This window comes from Saccostrea echinata, unplaced genomic scaffold (assembly GCF_033153115.1).
Source record: "Saccostrea echinata isolate AGI-Se365-2 ecotype Australia unplaced genomic scaffold, CSIRO_AGI_Sech_v1 ptg000008l, whole genome shotgun sequence".
Classification (NCBI taxonomy): domain Eukaryota; kingdom Metazoa; phylum Mollusca; class Bivalvia; order Ostreida; family Ostreidae; genus Saccostrea; species Saccostrea echinata.
Window position 1 is genome coordinate 3,704,169 of NW_026889757.1, and position 11,977 is coordinate 3,716,145.

The window sequence follows — 11,977 nt, forward strand, 5'->3', positions numbered from 1 at the left end:
ACGGAATTTCCCGATATTTCCCGAGATTTCAGAATGAAATCGGAAGTCTCTGGTTTTATCCTACACTATACCAATAACCGGAAGTTCTTGTATCCTGTCTACAGTCTTAATATGTTGAGAGGTAATTTTGGAGGAATAAATGAGTGGTTTACATTAAAGAGGCTTGCTCAAGGACGTCTAGAACAATATATTTGAACAATATCTTGAAGCAAACTATGTTTTATTAAAGTAGGTTAATGATTGATAAATTGATAAAATACTGGCTTGAAGTGGGGGTGCCTGAAATTGAGTTAGATACCTTGTGGTAAAGATAAGTAAATAAGTAGGGATTCAAAACAAGTGCCTGAGGGCTAAAAGATGGAAAATTAATTGGCATAAAGTGGAAATTTTAAACAAAGGCAGTTCTGTTTGCGACAGAAAAGGTAAAAAAGAGAAACGTTATGCACAAACAGCTATACAGGTTTGAAAAATATAGATGTTCGTCAAAATTGGTTTGGGATGCTTATGCAGATATTTCATAGCAACATTAAAGCTTAAATTATTGAATGGTCAGTTGTAATCATGACTATATACAAATGCAAAGAAAAAAAGATTCATTGTTGTAAATGAGGTCTTAAGTATTTCTGATTAGCAACAATACTATGCTGCATCTATAAAATCGGTATTAATTGGTGGGGGGGGGGGGTTTCCCTTTTCCCCAGATAACGTTTTACTTAGCTGTTTTTGGGGATAGTGAGAGAATAATTTAAATTTTATTAGGGAAATAATGCTAAGGAGGTAGGGGACACAAACTTCCTTTTGTAGCCCACTACATACATGTAACTTATATACTTCAGTGGCTAACTATCAAAAGTAAATGATCTTTATAAGCTTTAATTATTATAAGTCATTTAATGACTATATTTTTTCCTCTCAATTTATATCATACATATGTTACTCATTTCTATTTCAGTGTGTAAATCATCCATGTGGAATGGCATAACAGAGTCCATGATCAAAACGTCCAATCCATCATCAAGAAAACTTACCAATGCCAGAATTGATTGTTGTAATAGTGAGTTTCAAGTTCAAGTTCATTTATTACATCTACACCAACAATCAGTGGTACATGAAGTACGGTAAAAAGCAAATAGTTATAGCCTTAAAGTGAACTATTGAGTGGATTTTGTTTAAAGTCTGCATATATATGTCTTAATCTTCACCCAGCTAGTAAGTAGAGAAATGTTGAATTAGTAGGAACCTTTCCATTTAAAACCTGACATAATGCATAATAAGTTAATTAAATTATTGTAATAAAAAAAATTCTAATGGAAACAAAATACTAGTATGTAGCTCTCTTCAAATGCATCAGGTAAAACAGAAAAAGGAGGATGGTGTGGTAATTCACACACCACAGATAACTGGATTGAGGTGGACTTTGATCAAGGTGTAGGAATACGTGAGCTTGTTATTCAAAAACCAGAAGATGCCCACGAGGGTTATGTAATGTCTGTATCGTTACAGTTTATGTTGAAGGGATCAACATCTTTTCAGTATGTTTCATCTGACCCAACTCAACCACAGGTAAAGCTGCATAGTTCTGTATAATGATTTAGAAAGATATTTCAACTCTTTTAATTCTAGGTCTCAGCAATGAGAATCAAGACTTTTTTTTACAAGAACTTTAACAAGAACATCTAGAAACTTTTATATTGGTACACAGAGAAATGATTTCCTTTCTTGATTTGTTAATATTTATTTATTGGTAGCCTATAGATGCTCTCAGAGACGACACAGTTTCTACAATCATTACAATAAATCCTGGACTCGTTGTTACCAAATTTAGAATCAACATTCTCACTTTCCAAAAAAGTCCATGTTTAAGATTTGACCTGTTAGGATGCACCAATTATGAGGGTAAGATTAACATCCCCTTCACATTGATTGATCGAAAGCATAGACAATGCAACATATAAAACCAAACAAGTCTATATAGTTTTCAATTTTTATTTAACCTTGACTTAGCCCTGTGTCCCAACACCTGCCTAAATGGAGGTCAGTGTATCGCTGAAAATCAATGCGCATGCCCTACCAACTACAACGGAGCAAGATGCGAAAATCTGAGTAAGGAAGCACTCATTTTAGATCCATCTATCCAAATCATCATACAAAAATTTAATATAAAAGCTATTGGTATAATTGATATATTTTTGCACGATATTAGTATGCTGTTATGTGTTGAAGTTTAAAAATATAACATTAAGATTGATATATACTTGCATGAAATTAGTGTGCTCTTATAATATGTTGAAGATAAAAAAATACAACGCAAAGATATGTTGTAAAAACGAAAGAAAGGCATTCGATCAGAAAACTGGTCCTAAGACCATTTTTATTCAAATACAATCACACATTAAAAAAGTTTGTTTAATAATCATAAGATAAGCTAATGTTAAATGTTGACTTAAGTCCTTTCACAGTTTATTGACGTCATTGTAGATGTTAACATGACTAGTATGTAGGATGAACGGCAGAATTAATGGAATTTAATAAAATATATCCAAAAAAGTCCTAAAGCAAATTTTAAAGGGTTTCTTTCCAGTAAACATTTAATTATTACACAGTTAACTCAATTCAACTATCATTACTATTTCAGTTTCAAATTCTGGTGAGTATTTTTAAAGTGAATATGAAGTTTTAGCACAATTGAATGATTAGATATCTTTCACGTTACCAAGGTATACTATGCACTTAAAATCCACAAACCCAGAATTGAAATAAGTATTTTACAGTGTGTAAGACTGCCCTTGGGTTGGCAAGCGGGGCCATCACAGATAGTATGATTTCTGTGTCATCGTCAGCTACAGGGAAATCAAAAGATAAGGTCCGCTACAACTGTTGCTCAGGTAAAATATTACTGTTTATATTCTTTTTATACAAGGTTTACCTTTATATTCTGCCTACACACAATTTTAAATGTAATCAATGAACCATACAGGAGAAGACAACGGAGCCTGGTGTCCAGCGCCCAGTGATCATCATCCTTGGCTTGAGGTCAGACTTACTAAACCTATGGCCGTGTCTGGTCTAAATTTTCTTCATCCCAGTCAAAAAGATTCGCACACATATCCTAGCATGTACATGGAGACATTTGAACTGAAATTCATCTCTGCGATGGGCCCCATTAGAGAGTTGCATAGCTATCATGAGGTATACACTCTGTATATTATACTTTTGATAGTTGATATATCAAAAATAATAAATTGAGATGCACTCTGAGGTAATATCTTTTAATTTCTTTAGCACATTCCATCAATTTTCAACTCTACTTTATACTACAATATCGGACTGAATCCATACATCGTCACAGATGCTATAAGAATTTATCCCGAAACTTACCATAGTTCGGCTTGTTTTAGAATGGAAGTCGTAGGGTGTGATCCAGCAGGTAGAACTTCTGCTTTTACATGAAAGAAAATCTTGTCAGTAGGGTAGCTATTGATTGGTATAAACATTCCTTTTTTCAAAGTTATATTTTTTATATAGAGAACACATAAAGAATACATATTTATTGCAGTATTTGCATTTTTTCTGTTTAAAAATATTTCTGATGGTTTTATAAACTTTAAACATTCTGTTTATATTTTAGTTCTTTGTAGTCAAGATTTCTGTAAGAACGGAGGAACATGTATGGGTGTTAATGTTTGCAAATGTACTCATGGATTCTATGGGGACAGCTGTGATAAACAGAGTAAGTTTGTTTTCTAAATAAGAAATAGGATTTGCATTTTTGAAAGAAAAAAGATTTGAAGCCTTAGAACCGTTTTTGAAATTTTATTTTTTCGCTTTTTACAGCTTCAAATATGGTACACCTTAACTTGGGATTTACACAAATCATACAACATGTTATTCACACAAACTTGCACATTACTTTAAACATTCATGGAACTGCAACCCTAGTGAACAGTGACAGCGGAAAGGCAATAAGCCTGACAGGAAACAGTTATATCATAGTCAACAACACTGGATTCAACGCCTGTCTTAAGGACATTGACACATGTTCTTCTGGTTTCACGCTTACGATTAATGTGAATCTTCATCAACTCACTGATAACACGTACATTGTATCCAGTGGTGGAGACTTACAGAATCACAAAGGAATAGCTCTCTTTTATAAAAGTCATACACTACATTTTGTTGTAACGACATCATCCAATCAGTGGATCGTAACGGTCCCGAATACACTGAGCTTGAATGTCTGGCACAAGATTGAGCTTTCCTGGAGCAAGACATCCGGGTCTTTACTTGTCATTGATAATAATCTAGCTGGTTCTGTAAGCCGACCACAGCCAACTTTAGCTCATCAGGTCTTGCCACTTACAATAGGGCACGGCTATCATCATCCTCAGGTGTCCATTTCTATGACCGTCAGTGGTGTGCAAACGTTTGATTCCCATAGGGATAATCTTATGCTTAATGGATTGGTTACTAGTGAGTACTGATTGTATGATTTTTGTTATGTTGTCCAAGAGAGATTAAGAATTGTATTAAAACACTTTCTTTAATATATCTTAGCTCCTAAAGCAACCACAGCACAACAGACAACAACTTCTGTGTCTACTACAACAGAAACAAGTAAGAATCATGGGTTGTATGATCATAAAAATGTACATCTTCGCTAGCCAAGGGCTTCTGACACGCTACTCTCCTCATAAGCCCTTGGCATACGGTGTTAAAAAAAGTTGGGATTTTTTTTCTCAAGTTGTGATTGGAGTTGATCGACATCGTTCGACCAATCAGCAATTGTTTTTTGTAAATGACGATATTTGCGTTCGGGATATATCTTGACTCTTTAATATCGGTAATGTAAAACGCAAGTAAACAATGATCCGTAAGATAACATGCCATTCTATGAATAGCAATATGGTGTCATCCAATTTCTAAAGCAACGTGCAAAATATGTGATTAAGAATCTATACTGTGTAGATTTGCATTTTTACATGTTTAAATAACAAATTAACATAACTCAATACCTTCTTGTTAATTATCTTTAAAAACAATTTTTTTTAAAATACGCTTTTTATTTTTGTCGATGACGCAATCTGTGCAAAAATCATGATCACCTGACAAAACAATCCCGTCTTTTTTCAGCACTGTATGCCAATGGTTTATGAGGAGAGTAGCGTATAAGAAACCCTTGGCTAGCGAAGATGAAAAATGTAAGACGTTTAATCTTCTATAAATTTTATGCCTAAAAAAGACAAACATTCGTATTTTATCTAAAAGTTGGCATTGTTAGTATCCTTGAGAAATGAGTATCATCAAGATCATTTCATTTTGCACCTACCGGTATAATACACCGTCGGGTAAATAGGTGTGTGAATACTGGTCAATATGTCGTGTCTCAATAGCCCAGTAATTATTAAGGGTATGCCAGAGACCCTGGTATTGTGTCCCGATCGAAACTTAATTTTTCACCACCTGTGACATTTAGCACCCAACAGTTATATTAACCCAGTAACACACATTCCCACAATTTTATTTTGCAGCAACTTTACCAAGCACGACAACACAAGCTGGTGCAACCACGGCTGGCTCTACAAGTAAGACATTTTTATTAACTTATGCATGTGTGTGATTCCTGTAAGAATTTCAATTTATTTACTTTCTTAAATTCCAGATCCATTAGATTTACATCATATTTGCAGCGTTGTGTAAAATTTAATATAACAACTAACTCTTGATTGAGTACAGGCCAAGCTACAACTCCTTCCTGTGATCAACAGACGTTGGATTTTAGTTTCAATAATATTGAAGGAAACATCATATAATTTTACTGTCTTTGGCAAACCACATTTAACGCCTGAGCAAAATGGAGCAATTCTGGAACTCCACAAAGATGGCCAGTATGTTGAACTGCCGAATTACGGACTAGAATGTATCCAAGATATGACGAAATGTGATCATGGGTTTACACTGAGTGCAGAGATCAAACTAAAGGACATGAATTCCACGGACAAGCGTTACATACTCTCAAGCGGAGGGGATCAGGTTGGAGCCAGCGGTCTGGCTCTATACCTCTGGCACGGTGACCTGTATTGCTCTACAAAGAAAGATAACTATATATGGACTGCAAAGCAGAAACTGAATATCAAAGCTGGAGAATGGCACATTTACCAAGTTTCTTGGAACAAAAAAGACGGCTTTATAGTTTATTTGGATGGAAAAGTATTCATGTCTCATTCAATCAAATTACCAAACCCTGATCAACCTACTGTATACCCCCTGTATATAGCAAATGCGCCAAACAGCACTTATTCCTCCACACAAATGGATGTTAGGAATCTGTACACGTGGTCTGCATCACGTGACTCTCTAATCGGACAAGGATGTATCTTGCTAAAGTTCTAACTAAAATTTATATAATTGCCTTTTGGAGTGGAGTTACATTAGGGCTCTCTGTATCAAAAAGGAGTACTAAGAGAAGGGATAAGGAATGGGTACAAATAACTGTAACTCTGTACATTACTTGCACAGTGTCAGTGTGTGGTAGTCTCTTATTTATGTGTATGTCTTAAGCACTGACTGCGATACTCTTCACCCATACTTCTGCATCCATACATGCTCTAATGAATAAGACAGTTTTATTTACTTATCATTTATTTTGCGTATGTTCTATCCATGAGGTTCCAGTTCAAGTAGTTAAATTTGAAAGCAATTAATGAATGCAAATACATGTACAACTGTAACGTTAACATTATCAAAACTAGAATTTATACACGTATGTGTTTTATAACTTTGAACCAATAAGTGAATTAGTTTTATCTTTTACTTTCTGTTGGTCTTTAATTTTATTTAATGTATTTTGCAGTTGATTTGACAATACCATGGGCGATGCCCTCCCAGCAACCATTTATATCGGGTACTTCTGATAAAATAACACACAATAACAGTAAGCACAATACAAATATGTATGTTAAAGATATGTAAGATATATGATCCACTAATCTTTGATATAATGAGATGTTTATTTATTGATGTATTCTTTACTTTTCCAAGAGGTTTTTTATTTCACCTTAGCCAAAGGCTCACGTGAGCTTTTCTGATCGAAGAGTTCTGGTATTGCCTGTCCGTCGTCTGTCGTGTATTTGTCTGTAAACTTTTCACATTTTTTTCAAGAACGTTAGGTCCATGATTAGACATATGAAGAAGCAAACCTTCTAAAAGATTCATGCTTGTTCAAATTCCCCGTGGGTAGGCTAGGATGATAAAGGATCAAAGAACTGCGAACGATAGTATTGTTTTGCTGCTACCTTCATGTCAAAAGTTAACATGTTTGGATTATCTATCTATCTATCTATATATATGGATTTTATGGATTTTCACATAACATGACTTATTTGGGAAAACAAAGAGAGATAACTCTATAATTTTTGATAAAACTTGTGTTTCTCACTGTAGAAATCAATGGAAAACGGCAAATTCCTTTTTACAGGTATTTTGAATCTTTATTTAACAAATTCATACCAAAGCTTTAGTTGTTTCACGGGGGAACTTATGTTTACAGACAAAAACAGTAAAACTGTTCATTTTATCATCAATTTCAAAGGGGTTTTCAACTAAAAAATTGTACTAAGTCAATAATACATGAGTAATTTTACATGGGTTATACAAATGAAAAGCTTTAAGGGACATATATCCATATTCAAGAATATTTTAAAATCTGGTAATGCTTTAAATCTTGATTTTAATGAAAAACATCGTCTACCCCCTTATAAAAAGAGCAGAAATTCAGAGTAATTAACTATTTGACATTGGTATCAAAATTATCAATCAATCACCATTGAACTTTTCTTTGCATTAAAAAAGTTTTAATGGCCAAATTATCATTAGTATTGAATTAAATGGTTTAAAATGTAGGCGGGAATCGAGAGTTAGCGTGCGTAGTTCTTTGTAGATGCATGGGAATATGTAGGAAATTAATAGAGGAAAATCTAAGCAGTGCCATAGTAAATAATTGCAATTTGAAAACATTCCGAAGTTGTTTGAATAATGAGAATTTGTTAAAATTAATGAGCTTTGGGTTAGGGTGGGGTTAAAGTCGAGAATTAAGTTTTACCTTTTGCAGGTACACTAGGAAATTTATTCAAAAATTCTTCTTCTCAGGAACAATGAGTCTTTCTTAATCATATTTATATTGATTGTATGTTGTTTTACGTCCCATTCGAGAATTTTTCACTCATACAGAGACGTCACCATATACGGGTGAAGGGCTTCACATCTAGACCTACTCGACACTTAGGAGCATTGAGCCTCGACGGTTTTTTATTGTGCCAACGGCTACCATGACACGGGGCCTCGAATTTTAAGATCTCATCTGAAAGACCCACAACTTTCATTTTAAAGTTCCGAGTTCTTGGCAAAGAAACAGTGGTACCTTATTTATCGACTAAGGTCAATCGCGGCCGGGGCTTTAACCCACAACCTTCCGATCATGGAACGAGTGCTCTACCGACTGACTTACCGTAACGGTCATATTAAAGGATCTTCCCCTCTTGTTCCTGAAACATTCCCAAGTTTGGATTCAGGTTTTTGTGATGTCATGACCCCTTAGGGCTAGGTAGGGCCAAAAACATGTTATGAAAGTTTACCAACAATAAGATTTCAAAAACATGTTTCTTTTTTAAAGAACAACAGGGAAGGTGACTCAGGTGAGGGTTGTGGCCCATGTTCCTCTATAGCTAAAGATTTCTATTTTACTTTGTTCTTGATCTCAATGATTTTAATATACTTTGCATATTTTGATTACAAAATAATGTTTGTTTGATTTTGATTTACAAAATAATTGCTTCTCCTTTTATTTCCTTCTTTCAACTGCTTTGCTACATTTGTTTATTTTTGCGCAAAACGCGAAAGACAGCCTGTTCGAAATATTTCTGCGATGGAATATTTAAGGTAAGTTTATGATTCTTGCAAACTTCTGTGTCTAAAATAACTTTTTACCATAATTAATTAGCACTTATGAATCATATTTCACTAAAAATCACCTTATCAGTTTCATTCCAGGCGAACGTGAAGAAGACTGTGTATTGATAATCATAGGTTCACTTATTATCAACTGCAATTAGATTACTTGAGTAAAAGGGTCATGAATTTTTTCTAAGAGTGCTGCCTTTTTTAATATCTTTTAATAAAATGATACCCAAAAAGAAGACTTTCAAGCAGTGACTTGTTTAAAATGTATTTCTCTCAAAACGAGGTATTGTTTAAGAGTTATCGCAATAAGAGCTTTTAAAATAACTAATTTATTATGGTTTCACTTTGAAATAAAATTGTTATAAATTAAGACTGTGGAATGTAGACTGAAACGCATTGGCTTGTCAGGTTCAGGGTTGGACAATAAGGATCTGATGATTTGGGTAGAACTAAAGGAGATTAGACCATTGCTTCCAGATTCAGTATAACGACATTTAAAAACTAGATATTTAATTGTTCTGAGACTATAAACCTGGTTGGATTGCTTACTTTTCCATGTTTAAATACTTTTTTCTCTTAAAAACCAAACGTGAAAAATCGAGCATTTTCCCCACAATTGTAACAGAATATATGAAGTCGTATTGCACTTTATTCTAAAGACTTTAAGCATTCATGACGTTTGATTTTTATTGTCACATGTTAGGTCGATCTTCAAAAATGGTAAGTAGTTTTAAAATTTTTCGAATTAGTAATGTCATTGTATGCAAATAGATGGTTACATTTTTCGTTTGATTTTGTTTTTCAGATGAGGTGTGAAATTGGACCAACTACAACAAATACGCTTAACATCCTTTGCATAAAATAAAATGTTTTTAAAAGAAAGCCTTTTTTCTTTTTTTCGTTATTGGGTAAAAATTGTACATTGTATATCGATGTTAACATCTTGTGATAGTTTTACCTGCTAGATATTTTAGAATTTCGAAAATGAATTAATTGTGATGGAGAATACAACTACTAATATTTCATTAATTAAAATACTTTATTGTCCATTTTAAAAGGAATTCACCAAAGTAATTACGTTAAGTTTCTTTAAGTAAAATCATCCGAAACTTTGCGTATATTTCGAAAAGGGGGGATTGGCAGGCATTTTATAATTTTTCTTCTTAGTCAAGTTTATTTTGGTTCGGAAAATTGCAAAAATTAAACCTTATATATCTCATTAGAAACAGATAAATTAAACTTCCGAAATCCCGACTGTCGACATCTTCAGCCTTAAACAAACATGGATTTAAAAATGGTGATTATGCATGAAAACACACCTTCTTAAGCAAGGGGCATCAAAAAAGTGATCTAATTAAACCCGCTGGGATTTTCAGTATAATGTACTCGAATTTACATAGTAAAATGACTTTGACTACCACCCTCTCTCAACATGCAGCATAAATATCTCAATATCTAACAATGACAGCCAGAAAAACCTGATCAGATTTGAATAAGTGAAATATGGAGATAACGAACAGCATCCAATCTTAAAGTCCATTCAGACAACACAAAACGGGAGCAGAGCAAACACGGACCTCCAAAATCATCAGAGGTGGTATACGGCGCCACGGAGGAGTGAGCATCCCCTGCCGACCGGTCACGCCCGCCATGTGTTTCTTGTCATGATCGGGAAAAACGGAAAGATCAGTAGACAATTCAGTGTGTAAATAATGGCCTAGCAATTAAAAATGAAAAATGTCAGTCAGCATTTGACTTAATGATAGGTTGTATTTGCTGACAGTGTCATTATATCGACCATATAACTTGTGAAATGATGACTTCAAACGAAACTGTTTCATCAACTTGTTTGTCAATAGCTTGTCTCGTTTTAGAAATTGTTCATAAGTAGAGCATGCTCTTGCGTATCAAATCAACTGGGAGACAAAAACCCCATATGCAGGTGACAAAGGTATATTGTAAGAAATAAACAACTATGTTAAAAAGTTCACTGAGAAATGAACTTGGTTGGTCACCTGATCAAATCCTGTGAAGCTCGAAGGACTTCTCAGTAGATTTGATCACGTACATCTGTACCAGCCAAGTTAATTTTTAGTAAACTTTTTAACATTCTTGTTTATTACTCATATTTACATTTGAGACGAATATTCGAAAAGAAATATTACACAAACGGTCCGCCGTATCACTATGTTGTGACCTAGAAGTGGAAGTTATTTGGTCATGGAAGTTCGCCTAGCTCCATCATTTGAATGTTTATATTGATGCATGTTTCGCGATCAGGTTCAGGGAGTCTCTGTCCATAATGATAGAACAATTATCGATATTGCAAATAACGTTACTGTTTTGTGAGTTCTTTATGTATGTTGAGTCAAAAGCGGCGGTATCGTCTGTTTACATACCTCCAAAGGAATTTCGGTTAGAAAGATAAGCGCGATTTTATTAATATTCAATCCATTCCCCACACCGAAAGAAGATCTAACGGACATCTGTTGATTGAAAAAATATCAATATGTTTTAATAACTTTATCTTTGTCATCGCTATTAAGCTGAAAGTTCCGAAACCAGTTTCACTGTGAAATATTTAGGCAAAATATCATCTCGCCGTGTGATTCGGTCACGTTATGACCTCTGAACTCCTAAGAAGTTCATGAATACAGAATTGAACATATTTTCTCTTCAAGAGGTTCATCTAAGAAAAATATTTGCAAATGTAAATATTGCTACATAAGGAAGGAAAGTTGACGATGGAAAAATTGAAGTCATCACGTTTATCATAAAGCTTGGTTGTTAGATTACCGTTAAAGTCTTCTTTTGTAAAATATCCAATAAAGAAACAGATGCGTCAGACTCTGTGGTATCTTTTGTTTCAAGCTCACTGGGATATATCGAGTCGACATATGAATGGAAGTAACTGTTGTTAAGGTATGTCACTCGTGAAATTTGTTATATCAAGGATTTTTTGAGAAGTATATTTTGGATAAGTACTCACATAGTATGACTCAAAATCGCAGAGATAATGGGG

General features: G+C 34.1%; 1 protein-coding gene across 1 annotated transcript; it reads left to right on the forward strand.

The window, feature by feature from the left end:
• Positions 1-111: 111 nt before the first annotated feature.
• LOC133181143 (uncharacterized) lies at positions 112-6,390 on the forward strand. The gene is made up of 13 exons (XM_061315683.1): positions 112-121; positions 953-1,054; positions 1,352-1,563; positions 1,749-1,896; positions 2,005-2,103; positions 2,772-2,885; positions 2,978-3,189; positions 3,283-3,427; positions 3,629-3,730; positions 3,835-4,470; positions 4,555-4,614; positions 5,529-5,582; positions 5,729-6,390. Exons 1-13 carry the CDS (start codon positions 112-114, stop codon positions 6,388-6,390), a joined length of 2,556 nt encoding a protein of 851 aa, XP_061171667.1.
• The last annotated feature ends 5,587 nt before the right edge of the window (positions 6,391-11,977 follow it).

Coding starts and splice junctions, on each gene's coding strand:
- LOC133181143 (XM_061315683.1), top strand. Junction 1,897..2,004: donor AGGATGCACCAATTATGAGG/GTAAGATTAACA, acceptor ACCTTGACTTAG/CCCTGTGTCCCAACACCTGC. Junction 4,471..4,554: donor GCTTAATGGATTGGTTACTA/GTGAGTACTGAT, acceptor AATATATCTTAG/CTCCTAAAGCAACCACAGCA.